Raw genomic sequence first — 24,098 nt, forward strand, 5'->3', positions numbered from 1 at the left:
TTATTACACTTTCAAGAGTTTTTACATCAATATCAACTCACGTACAAATTCATCAATTTGACCTATCCTCATAGCTGTGGGTTTAAGAACTGGAAACCAAGAATTCTAGAGACTCCAGGTCTTTTCTAAAATTCTGTTGCTAGCCCCCTTCTATTCCAAAACACTTAAAAAAATAATTGCAAAAAATTAGAAAGCAACCGAAGTATCTTCTATCTAAATGTCACACCCTAGCTGGATCTAGGGGCCATTCTGGATCTCAAGATGTCTGCTGTTTTTTAGCCTTCCCCTCACTCTTTCCAGAGCTATATTCCACCCCTCTGTTTCTGTCTATTTGTGTGGTGCACAGATTCTCAGGGTACATATAAGAACAAGAGGAGGAAAAGCTCACCAGTAGGTAAGACATACAAAGTTGAAATTGCCTTAGAACAGACTGTAAATCATATGTAAAGTTTATACAAAATATACCTACAGCCTTCTAAATTGCATGATATCCTTGGGGAAAACCCCCATGGAGCTAGTTGCTTTTGCAGCTTGGGAGAATGGAAATGGCTATGAAAGCAAAACCATTTGTAAGCAGCTGTGGCCATCATGAAGCCTGTCATGGTAATGACTAATGCAAAGAATAGGAGCCATTTACTGAAACAGGAAAGAGGAAGATGCAATGTTCAGGGACCAGGCCAGAAGGTGAAGACCTTCATCATGTAAGCTAATACTGTCTCCCCCTCAAACCTATACTATCCCACCCACCTCAGATAATTTTCAATCCATCCTTCCTTCACTCTGGCTGGGAAATGGGGGAAAGTAATTCAGGGGAGGAAGGAAGTCACTCATGAGGAAAATATAGATTCAGGGGTAAAAAAAAAAAAAAAAAAAAAAAAAAGCAAGTTATCTGCCAAGGCTTTTCTTTCATTCACTCTCAGGGTAACTTTTATGCCAGTATAAAATCTACATATATCATCTCTTTCTCCACACTGAAATAGAGAAATTAAATGTCACTAATTACAGCAAGTGCCAAGTGCCAATGTTGAATTCTTATGAAGCCACAAGGACTTTTGAAAAGAGTAATTATGAAAAATCAGAAGGTAATGAAAACATTCATTCTGGAGGAACTAAGGGGCTAGTGAGGGTGATAGAGGGCGGAGCCTGAGAAAGAGAGAAGTCACAAGTGACCACTTCTGTAGGGTGACCGGGAATTTGGAAAAGAGAGAAGGGGGAAGAAGAAACACATATCTTAGCATTTTAAGCACTTAAAAGAGAGGAAATTCAGTTAACTTGGCAAGAATTCTAACAGTAATAATATTTGTTGACTGTGTACTATAGGCAAGGCATGGCTATGTGTCATCTCATTAAACATCACTATATGGGATAGACATTGCTATAATTTCCATTTTACAGATAAGCAAAGCAAGGCTTAGAGTCAAAGTCACACTATTAATAAGGGGTGAAGTGAGGATTCTAAGCCAACAGATGGGCTCTCCAGGCTGTGATGGTAACCATGACACTATCTATTCTGTCCAATTTGGTGCTGGTAGAGAAGGAAAGACACGTGTCTTAGAGAATTCAGGAGCAGAAATAGTGTCTGGACATCAATTTGACTTCATCCCTGACCCTGGTGGAGCATGATATGAGGAGCACTTGGGGAATGCTTCTTCTAAACAGCCACCATCTTCCCCACCTCAATTTCCATCCCCAGATTCTACTAAAACATAAAGCTTTTCTTTTCCTTTCCTAGGTCATTTCTTGAGGTTATTAAGGCACTTTCTTCATTAAATGGAAATCTGAATACAAGACACACTCAGGCTCCTCAATCATTGTCACTGTCCTGTGCGTGAGACCATTAGGAAGCCAATGGATATCTGTCTCCAATGATAGGGATGATGCAGGGACATGAGAGTAAAGGAAGGACAGAGACATGCAGTCGCAGTGTGGGAAGTTGGTCATTGAGGGCAGGAGGGAAGGCACAGGGGATGGGGTGGGATTGGAGAGAAGAATGCTTGAAGGGAAGAGGTGGGGTCCTCTACCTCTTCCACAATTATGCCTCAGACCAGCCCTTCCCAGGCAATTCCCCGACCTTCATTGTGAACTTTGGTCTCCTTGTTCTACCAGGGGTTCATCAGTAGCTTGCAGGGGAGCCTGAGCTTGTTCAACATTTTGATCAATAACTTTCCTGAGAACACTCATGGCATGCTGTCTTATTGTGATGAACTAAAGCTGAGGGGAATAGTTAATTTGTTAGTTATCAGAATCAGGGTCCAAAAGAATGTGAATAGGCAAAAGTGAAATTTAATTTAAAGGAAAAATGTAAACTCCAGCACTTAAGCAAAACACCCTCAAGTCCCCGAAAATAAAAAGAAGTCAACAGTTCCATCTCTTCTCAGCACTGACTCTACTAAACCTAGGGTTTTTGGTTCAGAGAATGGTGCAATGTATTAGGAGGGGCATGAACCAGGTGAGGTGTGTCCAAAGAATAATCAGAATGGTAAGGACTCCAAAGCAGGTCACATGCTGAATGGCTGAAGGAAGTGCTACACACAGACCAAATAAGAAGGAGTTAGATAAGGACATGAGAGCTGCCATTAAGCATTTTAAAAATTGCACCTGCGAGACAAAGGAGCAAGCACATTCTGCAAGAATAGTAGGTCTACAGAAGAGATTCAGAGTGGGGTTTTGGAAGATAACTACCAAAATTCCAATCCAACTCGAAGACTCTGTGCTTCTATGAAGTATCTTGCTCTCCAATGAGGTCAAATAGCTATATGAAACATCTGATATTTGACTGGTTTTTACCTACAAAATGAGCATTTTACATGGTTCAAACTAATACCACCCATAAAAGGGTAGGCACTAAAGAAAGCTTCAATGAATCACCTAATGCCAATCGTGAGCCACACTCGGGAAGATCACCTGTTTACATATGTGATTTTGGCTTTTCTATAAGCCTTGCACAGTACTGGGGTTGAATTGAATATTTGAAATGATTGTGATGATGGTTTCCAGAAAAGAGCCTGTTGCTAATCCTCCAAGACAGGTGCTACCCAGGTCCAGCCTCTAGGTTTGCCCTTCCATGATGCCACCGTGTTCCATCCTCACCTCTAAGCCCTAACAGCCCGAGAGCTGGACTGAACAGAAAGTATTTCTTCCAGTGTCACCCATGAATCAGCAACAGATTCTGTGTGGCATAATCACAGGGTAGAGGAAAGAGTGTTGGCAGCATCTTCCCAATCTATTCCACCTCTTTAGAGGGGGAGGAGGGTTTTCTCACATGGGAATAGCATAAAAGGAAGAGAGATGAAGGCAGTCATGCTTGTTACTCAAAGGGTTAAAGGATCAGCATTATGACTTTTAGAAAAATCTTCCCAAAGAAGAAGTCTTTGATCTGTGACTTGTCATGAACTTCTCTAAAATAGCTCTTCAATCACTAATGACATGAAGCAGGAAGAAACACCTGATGTGCTAGATGAAAGAACTATACCCTAATAGATCATGGCATGCTGGATTTTAAAAATCCAGGGCTGAATTGAACAAAATCAAAGGATGATCCCAAGTTTAAATCAAATAAGCCATTGATTACACAGTGCAGGAAGGGTAGAGGATAGCTTAGCAGCAGTTCAACATAATACTATAGTCATTTAAAAAAAAGCTAAGGTGCTTGCTATCATCATTAATAGATGTAGGGAGTCTAGAAAAAAAGGGAGTAATGAAACCACTCTGTAATGAACTGGTTGGGACATATCCACAATACCATATGTGATGTGGGCATCCTTCTTTGGAAAGAATGCCCGCAAAAAGGTCATTTTTAGAGAACAATGACCTGGGTTATAAAAAACTAAAACCTTTGTACAGAATGCCTAAAGAAACTGGAGATGCTTTAAGCTTTATAAAAGAAAATCCTTAAAGACAAAAGCCCTGTCTTCAAACACTGGGAGTGTAATTAGATCTATTCTGTGTCTCCAAGGGCTGGAAGCAATACAGGTGGTGAAAGCTATAGTGACTCAGAATAATGAAGAACTTATGAACACTCAGTGCTGTTAGAATGGAACGGAATGGCTAAAGGAGTAATGTGTTGCTCATGACTAAAGGGGTTCAAGCCAAATCTAAATAAACTCTTATAGGAGAGATTCAGAAATTAGGTACATAGAGAGCCTTGACAAACTTTTGGGTCCTTTCCATTCCTGAAATGCTGATTCTAACAACAAAGCTTCATGAGCACATATAATATGGCAGGTGGTGGGGATGTAGGCATAGAAAAGTTGTCAAAGAATAAGACATTCCCTGTCCTTCAGCAGCTCACAGTGGCCAATGAGGAGCATGTGGGGAATAATATGTAGTTGACTATAGTGTATTATGATGATGGCTCTACCAGTCCCATGCCCTCAGTGCCATGGGAGCCCAGACAAAGAGATCATTTATCCCAACCTGCCTTAATGTATGTAGGGTATAAAATAATGGTCAAGGCTGAAACTTTCCAGTCCTTTCACCTTTGGGCTCACTTTTCTTTAAAACAGTGGTTCTCCAACTTTGGTCATATTGGAATCCCCTGGGATCTCATTCATTAGCCCTCCAGGTGATCTGGCTGCTTACCAGAGTTTGCAAAAACAATGCTCTCAATAATCTAAACCCTGGATTTAAATCCCATCTCTCTCTCTTATTAGCTGTGGGATTCTGAGCAAGTTAACTTTCCTGTGCCTCTTTCTCTATAAAATAGCTGTCTCCAACTTGTAAACTACCTTCTCAGCATCACCATGATAATCACCAGAAGCCACATATGGAAAGCATTTAGCACAGTTCATGACACATGGGAAGGGCTTTTTGAGCTTGTAGTCCTTGCTGTCATTATTAGGAGACTGTAAATCTAGGCCCTCTCTCCACCTCACCCCCCTTCTCTCGTCAACGCCAGCACTAGCAGCTTCCATGCCAGGCATCCTCAGATACCTCCCACCATGGTCAGAGTCCCCACAAGGGCACCCACTGTCCTTAGCTCTCAATTGCATTCCATCCCCTCATCCCAAATTCTTTCCAGACCTCCGTAGGCAGGTCTACAGATGGGGAGGGGCTCCGTGGTTGCCATAAATAAGCTGTGTGATTTAGCTGAGTTATCTGGAAGTTCCATGGCCTCAGTTTCCCCTCCTGTGCAAGGGAAAAATGGGTCTAGAACAGTTTCTCTTAGGTCTCACCAGTGGCATTTTGAGCAACACATCTTTGAATGAGACCCTCCTCCACATTCTAGCATTCATTGACCCTTCCTACTAAATTCCGCCAATGCCCCCTCATCATTGGAGCAACAAATCAGTCCCCACACATTTGACAGGGTCGGGGCGGGTCAGTACTATCCCACTGAGACTATAGGATAACTCTAATGATTTTTTTCCAGCTCCATCTCTGACCTTGCCCTCTGGAACTGGGAAACAGAATGGAATCATAAGCAGCATCCCAATAAGTCTGCCTTTCCAAGACAGTAAAGCAAGAGATTTTAGAAGACCCAGAAAAAGGTGCCAAGGCCCAACTATCTGCTTTCTTGAGTTAGCCAAAGCTGGAGGCAGGCTGGGAGCAGAAAAGAAAATCCTTAAAGACACAATTCCTTTACTCACATTTCCTCAAGAACTGCTATGGGAGCCCAGGGGGTCTTCCCAGGCCCCAGCCTGGAAATTGGCTGGAAGCTGAGCCCAGCCCAAGGCCCCTTTCCAATCCAGTGGTGCACAGCAGTGTGGATTTCCCTACAGCCCACACCCCTCACTAAGCCATGAGAAATGAGTTAGCGGGCTGGACTTGGCCTGGGAGCCCAACTTGTGGGCCCTGCCCTATCCTAAACTATCTTGCCTCTCGCAACCTAAACTTGTATTTGGAAAGGGCCTGGACAGTGACTGGCGCAGACTAAGTGGTCAATAAATGATCATTCCCTTTCCCTTCCCTAATCTCTTTCTCCTTCCTACATCCCATCAACCCAGAAAGTGGATACTCCATGCTGTGCCCAGCAAAACCAGGAACTGGACTTTAGCAAGGTAGACTGCACCTTCCTCAGTACACACAGCCCTGTTGGCTCCAGAGCCAAGTAGATGCTGGGAATTTCAGGTCAGGGTGTCTTAAATGTTAATGTGCATCCCCTGGGGGTCTGTCTGGGTGAGGCCTGAGATTCTGCTGTTCTAACAAGTTCCTGGGTGAGTCGATGCTGCTTGGTGGGTAAGTCACCTCTGGTGGGTAAGTGTCCAGGGCAAAGCCATTGTGCCCATAAATACAAGCCAGACAAGTGAGATGCTGCGTCCAGACTTCGGGTTTAGAAGTGTCCCTCAGGCTGGACTGAGTGGCCCCTTGGAGACAGGGCAGGGGTGAGGACAAACAATTAGTCCCTTCTCCAAGGACAGCCTGAGACTACTTAAACTGAAGGGGGCAGAGATCAAGAGTGGGCAGAGGAAGGCTGGAGCAAAGGCAGTCCAAACTCTCAGCAACGCAGACCTCCTCTGGGCCCTGGCAGACAAGAGCCCCTCCTCCCTCGCTTGCCGGGCTCTGATGGACTGAAGCAAGAGGCCTATTTCCTCATCGGGCCTCTGAATAACTAGGGCACTTCCACAAGGTCACAGTTGTTCATTTAAATTCCAGCTCTAATCAGCAGCAGAGCCTGAGAAATCATCCCTTCTGAGGAGAGGCTGTCATAGGGGCATCATAAACAGCCCCTCCCAGCTGGAGAGAAGCTGGGGGGTAGGAAAGGGGTCTCATAGCCGCAGGCCCCTGCACTGTTCCCTGCCTCCAAATCCCTCCTCTCATCAAACTCCCACCCCTACTTCCAACAGATTCCTCTCCCCTTGGCTGAGAATTCTGGAACACTTGGGTAGAGAGGAGAGGCCTGAGGGCAGGGCACAGCACAGCAGAGCTGGGACTGTCCCCTCCTGCCCCACAGGCAGCCCAGGGAGACCAATGACAAGTCCCAATGGGCCAGAAGTGTGGGATGAGGGCCAGACAGTAGACCCTTCCAGGCCACAAATGGATGCCATGGCCTTGGAGATGTCTCTTCCCCTCCCCAGGCCTCAGTTTCCTCCGCTGAGAAGTCAGAGAGAGGCACTCCTTGGACAGGCCACCCTCTGAGCCCAACATACCTTGTGACCCTAAGGACTCACAATACTCCTGGTGCTTGCAGCCACACTTTCTGCTCAACCAACACTTCTGAGGTCCTACTATGTGGTGTGCACCATGCGAAGAGCTTGGAATGCAAATGTGGGTGAGAGGCACCCACAGCTCGGCCCTGGAAATGCCAGGGTTTCAAAGAGAAAGAGCACAGGCTCTGGAAGCAGACCAGCCTGAGGTCGTGGTCTTGTAACAGTAGCTGAGGACAGTGGGCAGTTACTGACCCTCTTTGAATCTCCTTTCCTCACCTGTAGAGAGGATGGCAATACCTACCCAAAGGAGTGAATGTGAAAGGTCAAATCAGAGGATACGCGGGAGACGGCAAAGCTGGGTGCCCCTCTCGAACTGCAGGTCAGCATACCACAAGTGCCTATTGCTACTTCGTGATTCCGCATCTCCTTCCCAGAGGCTGGAAGGAGGGGCTGTGTATTTTCCCACACGAAAGTCCAGTGACATATCGCCTGCCCTTTTCTCCTGGGTGTCCAGGATACTCTCTCCAAGTCCCCAGCCCACCTCTTAGACCAGTGATGGCGAAACTTTTGAGCTCAGCGTGTCAGCATTTTGAAAAACCCTAACTTAATTCTGGTGCCGTGTCACATATAGAAATTTTTTGATATTTGCAACCATAGTAAAACAAAGATTTATATTTTTGATATTTATTTTATGTATTTAAATGCCATCTAACAAAGAAAAATCAACCAAAAAAATGAGTTCGCGTGTCACCTCTGACACGCGTGTCATAGGTTTGCCATCACTGTCCTAGACCTTGGGAAAAGTGTTGCCTGCCAGGCCCCATCTCTGATTGTGTTTTACAGTAGCGTTCCCTCTAACCAATCTCCTCAACATGTAAAATTAATCAATTAATCAATCATCCTCTTATAGTCTTCCAGTGGCCCCTGGGTAAACAGTTACATTAGCTCATAAAATCCCAAATCTGTCTTCCTAAATGAAGAAGAAAACAGCAGAGCACCACTGAGGGCTTCTTGTTTTAGAGCCACAGCGCTGCTGGCTCCAGGAGGCCTGGCAAGCAGCTTGGAGAGGTTGGAGGCTGCCCCCTAACCTCAACCAGTGTGAGGCAGCTCAGGCTGCCTCCTGCCACATCCAGGGCCACAAGGGAAGGCTCTGAACTCATGATTTGCTTCAGGCTCAGAAACAACAAAAAAGCAGGGGGTCAGTGGGTGGCAGGATTGGCAGTCAGCTCTTGACACCTCAAGGGCAGAAGGAAGAGTGTGACTTAGAATTAGACTGGAATCTCCTCTTGGCTGGCTGCTCAGTAGCTCAGTAACATCAGCACATCACTGAACCTCCTGGCCTCGACTTCCTCGGCAGAAAAATAGAGCACAGGTGACACACCTCCGAGGGTGGTTAGGAGAATAAAATGAGATAATGGCCATGAAATTGGAATGGTGCCAGTTATAGATGCTTTTATCTAAGGCAGGCTCACCACTGACCTCTGCCCTTTTGAAGAGACGGAGGGGAACCCATGGGTCCACAGCATTTCATCCACCAGGCTGTTTCACCCACAACCAATACGGTGCCTTTGTGAGAATTAGAAAAAGGTGCCTTGTAGTCAGAGGCAGCCTCATGGGCACAGGCTTGGCAAGAGGAATGCAGGCTGGATGTCAGCCCCCACAAGTCTATGTGAGGACCCTGGGCTGCATCTCTGCTGGGAACCAGGAAGAGAAGGCATTAAGGCAAGTGGCACTTTTACAAACAGCACTTGAAGTGTTGGCCTTACTCCCTCACCTCCTTGCAGTATCCCAGAAAACCTCATCGTAATGCTTGGGACTTAATGCTTGGGACTGCACTGATCACCCACCACCTGATACAATACATATGTGATATACACATACTATACATAATATGTATCTTTGTGTGTGTATATGCATACATATAGGGTCAGTGAAAGTAGGTTCACAGTTGTTGGTATAGAAAATAATAGAACAATTAACAAATAATAATGCAAGAATAAACTCTGTATTTCTCATATGCACAACTTTATATATAATTTCTTATTTCATTGTCTGTCCCCATCTAGGATAAAAGATTCATGAGCACAAGGAGCCTTCTGTTTGTTCACTCTTTTGTCCCTAATACTAGGAAAAGTGCCTGGTATATAGCAGGTTATCAATAAAAATTTGCTGAGTGAGAGATTAACTAAAATATTATCAAGCAGAAAGAGAGAGAATTTAATGGTATCTTCCTGGAAAATGCTGTTTTGTGCTTTGGTTCAAACTATTATTTTCAAAGGGGTGGGGTGTAGACAGAAGATAAAAGATGGGAAAACCCTGTGTACTATCTAGGATGACTCTACTATTCTCCTATGTTGCATAATATCTCATACAAGTTAATGATAAGAAAGAAACTCTTCCTAAGTGTGGTTGATTATTTCAGATACTTGAAAAATAATTAAGGATAACTATTTGGAAAGAGGTCTGCTAATAATGAAAATGTCACACTACCTCTAAGCAAAAATAAATAGACCCATCAGGAAATACTTACCAGATCTTCAATCCCTGAGAATTTTCAGTGACATGATCCAGTGTGTTCCAATGGAGGGTGTATGGGCTTTGGAGTCAGAAAGTCCTAAGTTCAAATCCCATTGCTACCACTGATGGGCTCTATGACCTTGGGCAACCTGCTTAACCTGTTGGGCCCTAAATTTCCTTCACCTTTAAATGGATGTAACAATACCTATCTTGTATTGATATCATAAGAATTAAATGTTGAAAGGACTAAACAAGAAAACATATGTGGAATTATCTTTAAAAAAACAAAAAAGATGATACTCCCTTCTCATTTGGTAGGGTTATTCCCCTTAACTCAAAGTAATAGCCAGTTTAGAATCATCTCCAAATGTAACAATACCTATCTTGTATTGATACCATAAGAATTAAATGTTGAAAGGACTAACCAAGAAAACATATGTGGAATTATCTTTAAAAAAAACAAAAAAGATGATACTCCCTTCTCATGTGGTAGGGTTATTCCTCTTAACTCAAAGTAATAGCCAGTTTAGAATCATCTCCAAACCAGTCTACATCATTTGACACTTCTTATCTATAAATGGTTGTATCTTCTCATATGAGTCTGTGTTCTGTGTATGTCTGTGTACATATGTAGATGTAGTCTACACACACAAGGCTTTAAATTAGGACACTGGCTGATTATGCATTTAAAAAGAGAAATGCATAATTATCATAAGGATGGTTCCTCCATTAGTTCATTGACAAAAAAAAAATCTAGTGTGTTTGTTGTTGTTTTTTACAGTGAGCATGTATTAGTTGCATAACCAAAAAAAATTTGCTAATTTCATTGTGGAAAAGCCATTAGTTAGAATAAAAAGAAAGAAACCTTCTTACACCCACATCATATTTTCCATGCTGAGTATGTGCTATCTTCAACTGTCAATCACATGAAGCCATAGAAGATAAATAGATTTATGGAGGACAAAGCAAAATGTTCATTAAATTGAAGAATACATATCTTAAGAACATCTTTTAAAAATATTTTCAATAAATGCCCACTTTCCACTTTTTTGATTCATCCAGAAATATTAATCAGAAGTAAATGATAGCATAAGCATGGGAACCACATTCCTTTGGTTTCAAAACCAATACAAATCCATCAATTCAAGGCATTTCTTCTAACTCTAAATCAATAAAAATGCAATGTATTTAGACTTCAGTTCTGCTTAGCATCCCTAGGAAAGGGTCTCACTCAGGGTCAAACATGCACAATCTGGCAGAGGGGGATGTGCACGGCAGCTGTGCAGACACAGAGACTCACCTGGACCTTGACTGACATCTGTGGCAGCATTTTCAACAAGAGAAAAAGGGAGAGGAGACAAGGGGAGAGAAAAAGGAAGAAGAGTGTTAGAGCACACACACACACAATGCAATGTGCCCTTGCATGACTATCAAGTTCATGCAAGACCCCAAAGGTGCTCAACTTCTGAGTACCTAGTTCTACCTTCACCCAAAATCCACCCATGCAAGCTGAGGGGCTAGGCTCCCTTTTCACTGTGCATGTAGCAAGAGAGGTGAGCTTCACATCTGTCCGGAAGCACAACATCCTGGAATCAGATAGGGCTCCAAAGAGCCAAGCAGACTGGAATCCTGCAAGAACATCAGTTAAAATATTCCGGTTGATTTCTGCATACCAACATCCAAGCAAATCCTCCGTCCCTCCAGTTACAGAACACTGGACATGAAGTCAAGCGAGGTTTCCCAGTAGACATAAAAAAAAATAGTAATAAATCACTCCCTTGAGGAATAAGGAAAAGATGCATAAGAATTAAGAGCAAGTTGCAGCATTGTTCATCACAGAGGACTGAAGGATACAAGACCACAAAACATTCATAATTTCCTCCCCAGCATCCCCGATGACCATTCTTCATCACAGACAGCTGTGTGTGTGCAAGAGATTGTGTGTTGAGTAGGTCATTTGCCAGACAAATTAAAATTCTGCCTCCCCCTTTAATTTTTCTCCTGGCTTTCACCCCATCATTAATGACAGGAATTGCCATTTGAAATCACCTTTGATATCTACAAATAGACATCCAGCCCTGGGAAGTGTGATATTTGAATTAAGCCAATGAACTTTCAAAAATGAAAAACAGTTCACTCTCATCATCTCCATGAATACAATCTCCTCCTTCTATCCTCAAATGTAAAACAGAATCATGCCAAAAAAAAAAAAAAAAAAGCTGAACTAAGAGCAGCCCAAAGCATTGTTAAAACCCCTGGACCCCAACCTTGAGGATACACTACAGCTACAGAGAAGGAACTGGGGGCTACTTCAGCAAACCACTGGCCATCCAGGCAATCCTGAGTGACTCACTTAAAATCATTAAATGGTGGGTCTGGGATATCCATAGACATTATCTATTTTAAGTCTTTTTTGTGAAGATGGAGGGTGAAAAAGGTTGAGAGACTTGCCCAAGGTTACCCAACTAGTTCAAGGACAGAGCCTAGAAAAGAACTTATATCTCTTGAATCCCACCCAGTTCAACTTTCATTTCACTGAAACCTAAGTCCCTCAAGGTCATATAGAACCCAAATTCAGTTTGCAAGCTCAATGAGCACCCAGAAACCATAGGTATCTGAGTGATTGCCTCCTGGCTACCCCATGAGAGGGTCATGAGTTATCCTATGTGCTTCTAATTTGTTGCCATCAGATTTGTAAAGTTCCAGCAAGTTCCTTAGGGTTCTTGCCCCAGAAAAATCCAGGCACTGACCTGACAGAGCTATGTCTCAGCATCTAGGAGGGGCATCTCCATAACAACAGCTGAGCATTCCTCCAGCCCACACCCTGTATTCCTAGAAGCTGTATCTGCCCAAAGAGACTTTTAGAGAGCTCTGGATCATTCCTCAGCCACACCCCCTTTCAGGATTTCTGGTGAGTTGTTAGATTTAGGGGTGGAGAGGCAGCAGGGAGGAAGAAAAGTGGCAAAATAAAGAAGTGGGAAGAGAAAACATTCTGCGTAAATAACTAAGTAGGGCCATTAACTGTGCCTGATAGATTGCCTACAATAGCAGTCCTTAAGATACCCCTTCATTAAACAGGCTATCAAACCATTTGCATGTGGTTGAGTTCAGTGGTGGGAGTATCAACACCACTGTTCATAGAAACATGCTCTTTGGGGGCACCAAGACCCAAGGGAGACAGGATACCTTAAAACTCCAAAGTTCTTTTAATACTAAATTGTCCATTTGGGCATTGTGGTTACAATCCTAAATTTTGGAGACAAACAGGTCTCAGTTCAAATCTCGGCATGCTTAGATGGCCTTGGGCCAAACATTGAACTCTCTCTGAGTCCTTTTCCTCAGCTATAAAATGGGAAGATAGCAGAGCCTCCCTCGTGGCATTGTTATGAGAATTAAATAAGATTAAATACTTGTAAAGCACTTAACTCAGTACAAGGCAAACACTGCATAAATGTTAGTTTCTCTGATTATTATCATTTTGAATTACCACAAACAGAATTACCAAAAATGTTGACCAGATGGCTCCCTGGAAATGTCAAGAGACCACAGGAATTAAGCTGTATTTACTTTGGTGAACCCAAAATTTGGGTTCAATTCTTCTACTTGTAAGTGAAGATCTCTATTCCAGCCCTCCCACCCCCTAGCTGGTCTCTCCTCCCTCACTTTTTTTTCTGGGGGGGGGGGAGGAAGCGGGGGGGCAAGAGGGAGTCAATAGGTTCTGGGTGAGCAAAAGCAAGAGACAAAACAAATTCCTTTCTCAAATCAAACCTTAATTTGGGCCAGTTCTAATCTTGTGCATAAAAAAACCAGCATCTCTTCTTGCCAAAGAGGGCTAATAAGGTCACCAAGAAAACTGCCCTTAACAGGGGGCCAGAGTCCAAATCCAGCTCCTGGCTGTGCCACCATCCTAGAGGCAGGTCTGAGCATTATGTTCAATTTGGGAAACACAGAGACCCCCTGGCCCAAGAAGCAGTGAGTTACCTGAATCTCTGCATTCTAATTAACAGAATGAAATTACAAAGGTAGGAGTAGAATGAGGAGGAGGATGGGCAGAGAGAGGGTAAGGATCAGAACTTCACCAGTATTGGCTATAATGTCTGACCAGCATCCTTTTCCCCTTCTTTTTATAGCAAGCCCCAGTTTTCTTCTGGGGAACAAGCTTTACTACCCTTAACCCATATGGCTTGGTAGAGATGACCCCCATCCCCACCTTAGCTCCAAGGGTAGGCATGTGACTCAGACAAGGTCATGGGAATCTAGAGCTGGATTGCCAGGATTTAGGCAGTATGACTTTATGCCAGTTACCTAAGCTCTCTGTGTTTCAGTTTCCTTATCCATAAACTGGGTGTGATAATAGTTCCTACCTTAAGGATGTTGTAAGGCAGCGGTTCTCAACCTGTGGGTCGCGACCCCTTTGGGGGTCAAAGGACCCTTTCACAGGGGTGGCCTAAGACCATCGGAAAACACATATATAATTACATATTGTTTTTGTGATTAATCACTATGCTTTAATTATGTTCAATTTGTAACAATGAAATTGGGGGTCACCCCAACATGAGGAACTGTATTAAAGGGTCACAGCATTAGGAAGGTTGAGAACCACTGTTGTAAGGGCTTAGAACACTACCTAGCATATGAAAAGCCCTCAGTCAATGTTGGCTGGTAATTTGATTACCTTCCTATAGGGGAGAACAAGAGTATTAAAACAACAATAACAACAACCCTCACACAGTAAGGAAGTCTGTCCTAGGATGTAGCTGTGGTTGTTCTGACTCCACACCTTGAGGCCTCCCATTCCCAAGGCAATCATCCCCAGAGCGCCCTCTGTCTGTGGTTGATATTGATATACAACCTGGGGTCTCTGTATGGGGGAACAACATTGGGCCCCAAAACTGGACAGAGGAAACCTTTAAGTAGATAGATGAGAGAGAGAGAGAGAGAGAGAGAGAGAGAGAGAGAGAGAGATGAAGAGAGAGAGATAGGGAAATAGATGATATAGATAAAGATATATAGATACAGATACAGATATAGATATAGATATATGAATATCAATTTTAAATAGATTAAAAAGTGGGGACAAATTACAGAGGAAGAGGCAGTTGACAACCACATGTGATTGATCCAGGGGAGGTGGCATCCTCAGCCCTGCCAGCCTCCCCAGCTCCCTCCTGCTGTTTTATTTTCTCACACTGCTGGGCCTGTGGTTTTCCAGAGTGCCACTGCATTTAAATCTATATTCTATTTTCTCTCCTAGAAAATAGGTCAGAACCAAGGCAGAGTTCACCAGGTGGGGTCCCAGAAGGTTTGGCTGGGCCTTGCCTGCAGGAAGCAGCCGCCCCACGCTCCCCAAAGCTCCTCCAGGGGAACAGGGGGCTGTGGAAGCAGCAAGTGGGGAAATCTCGGACTCTTTCCTCTTGAGATGATCTAGTACAAATGAAGGGTGACATGGGAAGGCTCCCCAGGCTAAGCTATACTCTGCAACTGCAACAGCAGCAGGTGGAGGGTCCTCCCCAAGTCCAATCCCCACTCCCACCCCAAACTGCAGGAAATTGTTTCCTTTGAACTATAAAATGCTGATCATATGCACTTGTGGCTAAATTTGTTGTTGAAGATGCATTGAGTGTCCGTGGGGTACTGAGGTAGGAATGCCCTAATTCACTTCTTCACTGGTTGTAAAGGCAAAGAGAGTAAGTGAAGGGTAGCAGCAGCTTTCAAATCCTTCCACTCCTGGGTTGCTCCCTGGCCCCCGGTTTGAGCATGGCATTCCTAACAGAGGTGGCTGCAGACTGGGCCAGATTTGTTCTCATCAGGAATGTTTTTCCCCTAGTATTTTTTTTGAGCACCTGCTAACTCCCAAGGTCAGTGTAAATGCCAAAGCTAGGAGGATGGGAGAGGAAAGATGTCCAGTTATGTGAGCCAGTCCTCAGCCCTCCTGCCAGTCACGACAGTAGGAGCAACTAACACTAATGGAGCAGGGCCTGCCTCGAGCCTGTGCATTTGCTGTTTTCCTGCCAAGCAGTCTTCGTCAGGCATATGTAAGACTGTTCTTCACTTTCTTCAGGTATCAGCTCAGATACTACTTCTTCAGAGAGACCTTCTTCAACCTCCTTTTCTGACCCTGCTTTTCCTTTCATCTTGGCACTAATCACTATTTGACATTATATGTGGGGTTTATGTTTTTATTGCGTATATCCCCCATGAAAACCCAAGCTTCCTGAGAAAAGAAGTATTGTCTGTTTCATTAAACACTTGTATGCCCAGAGTTTAAGCAGGGTCTCGCCTATAACAGGTGCTCAGTATGTATTGAATGGTGACTAGATCATCTCAGTTGATAGAATTCACTGGGAAGGATTCTAGGAGTATCTCCATTTACACATGAGAAAATTGAGGCTCAGGGAAGTAAGGCATGCACCTGTGGGCAGAGGGGCAGAGCTGGGATTGGACACCCCGTCTAGCTTCATCCCCTGACTACACTGAGAAACCCTGTTTTCTTTGCTGTCAGCCTCCTTATCTAAGGGTTGTCTCCATGTGGTAACAAAGATGGATGGGGTATCTCTAGAGAAAAGAGAGCAGCCTATTTCCTGATAATTTTAGCAAAATTTCCTGTAAAGGCTCTCCTTGGTTTGGCTTAGGTCACATATCTATTGCTGGGCCAATTACTGTGTCCAGCATCACACTTTGAGGGTGAATGTGGGGATAAAATGGGATAATGTCTATATATCCCTGACACAAAGCTATACTGGTTGTAACAAACCTATACTAGTTGTAATAAATGCCCATTTATTGGGCATTCACTGTGCATAGGGCCCTATACCCAGGGCTTTATATACATCTTATTTAATTCTCACCACAACCCTAACAGGTCAGAACGGTTTTCATCCCATTTTATAAACAAGGAAACTAAGACCTGGAGGCTCTATCATTATTAATACCTCTCCTACTCAGATTAGGGTAAAGCTCTATGCTATATAATAAAAGCCTAGGTGGCATCGAGTGACGTCGTCACAACATGGTCGCCACAATATAGCCGCCCTCACATTGTCACAAGATGGCTGCCTCAAGATGGCCACCACAAGATGGCCAGCAGGAGAGGGCAGTTGTGGGTGATCAGGCCAGCAGGGGAGGGCAGTTGGGGGTGACCAGGCCTGCAGGGGAGGGCAGTTAGGGACGACCAGGCTGGCAGGGGCGGGCAATTGGGGGCCATCAGGCCGGCAGGGGAGCACAGTTAGGGGCAAGATCAGGCCAGCAGGGGAGGGCAGTTGAGGGCAACCAGGCCAGCAGAGGAGGGCAATTGGGGGCGACCAGGCCAGCAGAGGAGGGCAGTTGGGGGCGAGATCAGGCCAGCAGGGGAGGGCAATTGGGGGTGACCAGGCCTTCAGGGCAGGGCAGTTGGGGCAATCGGGCTGGCAGGGGAGGGCACTTGGGAGCGATTGGGCTGGCAGGGCAGGGCAGTTGGGGGTGATCAGGCTGGCAGGGGAGCAGTTAGGAGGCAATTAGGCAGGCAGGCAGGCAAGCGGTTAGGAGCCAGCAGTGCCGTACTATGAGGGGGATGTCCGACTGCCGGTTTAGGCCCAATCCCTAAACTGACAGTCAGACATCCCCCAAGGGGTCTCAGATTGGAAAGGGTGCAGGCTGGGCTAGGGGACACCCGACACCCCCACCCCGTGCATGAATTTCATACATCGGGCCTCTAGTTTTGGTATGAAAGAAATTGTCTCAAACCAGCAGAGGTACCCATCAAGCTGCAAATTAGCAGTTAAAATATTGGCCGTCTCCCACAAGTGAGTAAAAGGCACAGCCCAGGACAGAGGGAAGGGGTCAAATGCAATATGACCATAGGCCTGGGTCAGTGGAGCCCCTGCCCTGGGCTCTCTGCTTTACCCAAGCCTGTTCCTGGCCCTTCTGCAGCCACCTCCCATCCCAGGAACTGAGGAGGCTACAGGGCCAAATGGATGCCCCCACCAAGAGCCAGTAATACCTGCCATGACCCCTTATAGAGGACACTCTGGAATTCAGAACTCTTTGCCCAAATTGCCCCAATCCACGTGGACTTGGGCCTCTTCCCTGGGTCCATTCTCTCAAAAGCAGCCTAACCCAATGCTGTATGTACTCATTCAAGAAATGGCCAAAGAGAGGCTGTCTGCAGGAGCTGTGGACTTCTGCAGGCTGGGTATCCGCACAAATGTGAGCCTTCGTGGTGCTGGAAGTGGAGAGAAGGGAGGCTGCCCCCATGTATATTCTTGCCCCAGGTCCACAAATATCAGCCCAGAACAGCCACTGAGGATTACACCGGCCTACAACATTAGGAGAGAAAAAGAAATAAAAGGCAAAGCCTGTATCTCCCCAGTGGCCTAGCCTTTCTTATCCCTGGGGAGAATGAGCACAGGGTTCTTCCCTTTCCTTCAGGAACAAATACAGACACTATCTTTTTAGTTGGGAGCTAAAGCAAACTTCCAGCAGCGAGGGGGCCGGGTTTCCTGCGTTCGGGGCTCTTTCCAGCTGTGTCTGAGCTCTTCAAACACAGGCAGAGTTGTCTCTCCACAAAAGGCCAGGTGGTGTTAGCTTCATCCCCGACACAGAGCCCATTTATCCGCCTTTGTAGAAGACTGAGCCCCACAAGCCCCAGTGCTGTTTGCTTTTGTTCTTTGATGCTAATAACTCCAGATCTAAGCTGGAAAGGAGGGGTGGCTGCTATCAGGTGCCAGCCAGCCCAGGAAGGCAGCAGCAAGGAGAAAAGCAGGATGAGAGGCAGGAGGGAACAAGATGGCACTGTGGACCTGGTCACTGGTCTGCCGGAATACCCGAGGGTCTACGGTCCATGCAGTACAAGTGCTGGGCCTTGTATTGAGGGCTTTATATACATCTTATTTAATTCTCACCACAACCCTAACAGGTAGGAACGCTCTTCATCCCATTTTACAGACCAGGAAACTAAGCCCTGCAGGCTCTATCATTCTTAATACCTCTCATACTCAGAGGAACACATCAGATAAGGGTCAAGCTATATTTTAGAATAAAATAAACCGTCTCAAACCAGGACAGGTACCCATCAAGCTGCAAGTTAGGGATTAGAATAATCCCTCGAGGAACCAGAGCTCGACTGGCAGTTGGAGGAAGAAGTAGTCTCCCTGTTACAGATAAAATCATATCTGTGCAGACAACACTTTTTATTTTGATTTTTTTACATATATATTTTTATTGATTTCAGAGAGGAAGACAGAGAAAGAGAGAGAGAGAAACATCGATGATGAGACAGGAGAATTATTAATTGGCTGCCTCTACAACCCCCCCCCCCCCACTGGGGATCTAGCCCACAACCCAGGCATGTGCCCTGACCTGGAATTGAACTTTGATCTCCTGGTTCAAAGGTCAACCACTAAGCCATGCTGGCTGGGCATTTTTTTTTATGTTTGGAGGTTTTGGGCACAGACATGGGGCTAAGGCAACCTGGGTTTGAATGTGGGCTTTGCCACTTGTCATTGAAAATGTTTTAATCAAATTTCGTAACTTCACCTTCTTCAGCTGCATGGGAATAATGGTAGTAGAGTCAGTTCCTCTAACAAGGTGCTCAGAACCCCTATGCATTCCGGAAAGTCGCTGAACTCTGCAAAATCACACAGTAAAAACCACAGGGCTTATAGGAAACATGGGGTTGGGGCCCAAAACCCCAAAACATCATCAGTAGTGAAAATAACTTGCACTCTTATTCTTAATTTTCCCTATGCTCATGTCTTTTTGTTGTTGTTGTTAATCCTCACTGAAGTATATTTTTCCCATTGATTTTAGAGAGAGTGGAAGGAAGGAGGTGGGAGGAAAGAGAGAAACATCGATGTGAGGGAGACATATCAACTGGTTGCCTTCTGCCTGCGCCCTAATCAAGGAGGGGAACCTGCAACCAAGGTATGTGCCCTTGACGGGAATCGAGCCTGAGAATTTGGCAGACACTCTAACCACTGGGCAATACTGGCCAGGGCCCTATGTTCATGTCTTTAAGAGTAACAACTGTGTGTGCTCTGATATTTTACTGTGTCCCTTAGCAGACTGGTGTATGTTAGTGGTAGGACAAAAGAATGGCAAGCTACAAGTTAAAAATTTCATAGTTTCATGCTTGTAAAATGGAAATGATACCAAAGTAGTTGAGTGCATACTATTCAATGCTTTCTATTTACTAACTCATTCTATCCTTACAACAGCCCTATGAATTGGTATACATTACTGTCCCATAAAAATTAACTAAAAATAAAAGATAGAAACCCATATTATATGTGATACATGGTTAAGAAACATGCAAATACTACAATAACTACAGTGCTTGAAAAAGACCTGAAGACTTGTGAAAGTGGGAAGCTTGTGAATTGTTATGAATTAGTGAGAGGAGGGTCATCTGAAATTGGGTGGGTGTGGCTCAGAGCACACCTGGTGACTGAAGCAGCTGGCACATGTCCAGGTGCGTGCATCCTGTGTATTCCTACACAGCTCAGTTCAGCTGGCCACAGCTCCTGCCTTCACCAAGCGTTTCTCATGGATGAAATCATGCTTAACCAAAAGCAAAATTATTATGCTCAAATAGTTCCCTGATAGATCAATTGCATGGGAACACATTTGCATTTTCAAAAGAGGCATCATAGCAGAACTGACTGTACCTAATTTATTTGACTGCTAGGATCAAATGAGATGATCTATATAAAGTGCCTCACACAACGCCAGGCACAGAATAAACATTCAATAAAAACTCACTGAAATGGTTAATACTAGTGTCTCTGCTGGCTTGTTGACACATCCCTTATAAACTGAAAGTGCCAAGTTGAGCTTCTACTGAGCTGTTTAAGCCTTGCAAACAAAAGGCATCTCTAGCTCAATAATACTTCCCAGCCTTAGGTCAGGAGGTTGGCACCTACAATAGGCTCCCACCCAGCAGGATGAGGGCTTTAGAAAGGTCCTCACAGCAGTTGGACATGGCCAGGGGTCAGGGTACAAATGCCATCTTCCTAGGTAAAGAAATGGATTCCGACCTCCCTAAATAAGCATGACCCACCAGGAAGAGAGGTGTATCCCTGCAGCTCAGAGAATACCAGGAAATCAAGCGAGAAACTAACCTAAATGATAGGCTGCCCAATACCTAGTAGGATAGAGAAGAATACAGCACAGGAAGGGCAATTTTCATGTTGCAGAAACAGACTAGATGCAGACATCTTCAATCGCCCTGTCCCCTGCAGATAGCACAGGGCTCTGAAGTCAGGAAGACTTGGGTAAAAGTCTTGGCTCTTCCACACACTATGTATTTGATCTTGGGCATGTTAACTAACCTCTCTGAGCCCTTACTTCCCCATCTGTAACATGGGGACCATCTGTATACCTTGTAGGACTAATGTAAGGGTTATAAGGAACTAAAATATGCAAAAGTGTGACTCAGAAGACAAGTGCAGGGATCATTTTTCATTATAATCTGCTATTTATTGAAGAGACCTCCATCATATATATATGAATGATCTCATTTAATCTGGATGTAGACTATTCTTATCCTCATTTAACAGACAAGGAAGCCAAGGCTCAGGGAAGTTAACATTCCCAAATCCAAGTCCACTCAACTCACAAGTAGTAACCAGGATTTAAATTCAATTTGTCTGAATCCAAAGCCCTTTTCACTCCTACAGTACTATCCCTACTCATTCTTCCCTCACTGTTCTAACCATCCAAATTTCAAATATTTGGTGCAGAAAACTGATGGAAAGAACTGATGGTCATTAGGTATTTTAAAGTGATCACGGCATCTGCTACTGGGAGGAATCCCAGGACCCATGTTTCAGAGAAAGAATTATAAGTTGAGGCAACAAATCCACATCTGAATTCCATCAAGATGTGAACAGGAGTTCCTTGTCACCCTCCCTCCAAAAATTCTGTGGTCAAATAAATTTAGAAAACAGTGAGTTAAAGAAAGGCAATCAAGTATCTCTATGGCAAGACTCCAGAAAGCCTCAGTTACACTAAGATCCATTGTAAAATATTCAGTTTTCCCAAAATTTTTGAAACATTGGACACCTCTCCCTCCATAAAACACCTAGTCACCTCTCAAGGAGCATAGTTTGAGAGACAGGCTTTAAGGTTCTCAGGACAGCTGGGAAGGCTTTTTTATCATAAGCCTGTATCCTCACCTTTTTTTGTTGTTGTTCCCACAGTGAGCCTTTGTGTCTGGTTCAATTTGAAATAGCTAACATTTATTGACCACTTACTACATGCCAGACACCGACTTAGGCACTGGGGACTCAAAACAACCATGGGAGGTGCAGTTAGTCCACCTAATAAACCAAGAAAGGACATAACTATGATAGGACGTCAGTAGACGGTCGTCTTTTATCACACTTAACACTAATGGGGGACTCGGGCTTGGCAGGGAATGCTTCTAAATCTGTGCTGAAGAAACGGTAAAGTGCCCCCCAGGGAATGGGTAGCAACAATCAAGTGGAGAAAAATCTTATAAGAACATATCACCCAAACCAGCCAGTGGTCAGGTTGACACCCCTGAATGCTGGGCTCCCTGGAAGGCATGTCATGCACCAGAAAGACCATAAATTTTGAGCTCAAATACCAATTTTGCTATTTATATGTGACCTTGGTTGAGTTCCTTAAACAGCACCTGTAAAATGGGGACCATATGCATTTCAGGCCTGTCAAGATCCAAAGAGGCAAATGCATGTAAAATGCCTAATGATCTGACTGGCACCGCACTTAGCACACATTAGTTCCTTTTTCTTTGATGGGTGACATCCTGGAGTAGTGTGTTCAGAAAAAGTCTGAGCCTGCATTTGGGCTTAGAAAGAAGAGAGGGTAATGATTGATTAGCAGTGTCTGCCATGAGTCACATATTGGCTCGAGGTAGCTGGGGACTTTCAACTGAATGCTTCACCAAGAGTCCCCACCCCGAGAAAAAGAGTTTTCTAGAGACTTGGGAACCATCAGTAGGAAGTAAGTAGCCCTAATAGAAGGCTCTCTCACTACTAAGGGCCTGTCAGCTTTTCTGCATTCCCTTATATCCCTCCCTTTTTTCCATTTTCAGAAGATGGGCAAGGTTGATTTCTTCTCTCTATAAACAAGGGTGTGTGGTGGTGTGAAATTAGTATAGTATCTGCCCTGGATCTAAAAGAATCTTCTTTTGAGTCTGAGAACCATGCATGTGGCCTACTATTACTGCCGGTCCCATTCTGAAGGGGTCAATGGGATTCCACAGGCTTTTCCAGAGGCAATTCAGGGACCCAGGCAGAGAGGCATTCCACTGCCAGGAACAACAGAGATCAAGCAAGCATCCAGGGAACCCCTGGAAGAAACTACACATTTTATGGATTGAAAACATTCTTTTTGCGTTATCATTAATCACCATTTTTACCTTATCATTTCTGTGGTCCTATGGTTAAAAAGCAGTAGAGCCCTGGCTGAGTGGCTCAGTTGGTTGGAGCATCATTCCATAGAACCAAAATACTGTGGCTTCAATTCCAAGTCAGGCACATAACCCAAGTTGTAGGTTTGATCCCCTGTTGGGGCATGTATAGGTGGCAGCTAATCAATGTTTCTCTCTCACATTAATGTCTCTCTCTCTCTCTAAAATCAATAATAAATAAATAAAAAACACACAATATATTCTTGGGTGAGGATTGAAAACACAACAACAGTAGAAACATAAAAATGGGAGGTGGGTTATGAGATTGTTTCAGAGTAGAGGAGACGGAGGAAATTTTAGAAGTGGAAAAGTTCGAGGATGTCGAACAGATTCGTCCCTTTCATTTTACATTCCTCTGGCACATATTCGTTACACAGTCCAATGTCGAGGGACTGTGCTGGCTGCCAGGATGATGGCAGATGGACAATTCAGACATGAGTCCGGCACTCTTGGAGCTTCAAGTGTAGCTGGGGAGATGGGTCACAAATAGCCAGACAATTAGTTATCCTTTGAGGCTCAGATGAGAGAAATAGACCCCAGACAGGGGAATTGACATGTCCACCCAGCTGTACAGTGTTGAAGCTGAGACCAGAATTCCAGTCACCTGTGTCCCAGTTCACTGCTATTCCCACGGGGCCACAGTTGGGGCACCAGGAGCTTGACAGGGGTATGGGAAAAGAATCTGACACTAAGAGTACAATGGTGGCCACATCTCTGCATCTTCCACAGAAGAGCAATAGCATAAGCTGGGAGATTTTGCTGTCTTCCTGGCACTCACTCATGCATTATAGTGGTTTCAGCTGCCTCAGCTAAACATCAGAGCCTTCAACAATCAGGACAACAAGGAAGAAAGAGGAGAGCTTCCCCCAGAACCATGCAAGTTGGAAAGGACAGGGAATGGGGGGTGCAGACCCACCCACAGACCGAGCTCTAATCTATCTGCTGCACTTTGCTTGAGAATTAATCACACAAATCCCTTGATAAATCGAGGCTGTTATTAGACAACACTAATATCCCCCTTAGAGTAATCCAGACAAATACGCTAAGAGGGTTGTGGGGGG

The 24,098-nt window shown here is 44.5% G+C and overlaps 1 protein-coding gene across 26 annotated transcripts in view; it reads right to left on the bottom strand.

Moving 5' to 3' along the window:
- Window positions 1-24,098, bottom strand: part of NRXN3 (neurexin 3) — a 1,562,383-nt gene that overhangs the window by 1,450,056 nt on the left and 88,229 nt on the right. For 22 of the 26 annotated variants that reach the window (XR_001360906.1, XR_001360907.1, XR_001360904.1 and 19 more), the window contains exon 3: window positions 10,906-10,923. The exons of the other annotated variants lie outside the window; for them this stretch is intronic. Coding sequence is in view for 18 of the 22 variants with exons in the window: in XM_014534708.1 (XP_014390194.1) it covers window positions 10,906-10,923 (18 nt within the window). In the remaining 4 variants the exon portion in view is untranslated. The remainder of the gene's footprint in view (window positions 1-10,905; window positions 10,924-24,098) is intronic. 26 annotated transcript variants of the gene reach the window in all.

This window comes from Myotis brandtii, unplaced genomic scaffold, assembly GCF_000412655.1.
Source record: "Myotis brandtii unplaced genomic scaffold, ASM41265v1 scaffold132, whole genome shotgun sequence".
Taxonomy (NCBI): Eukaryota; Metazoa; Chordata; class Mammalia; order Chiroptera; family Vespertilionidae; genus Myotis; species Myotis brandtii.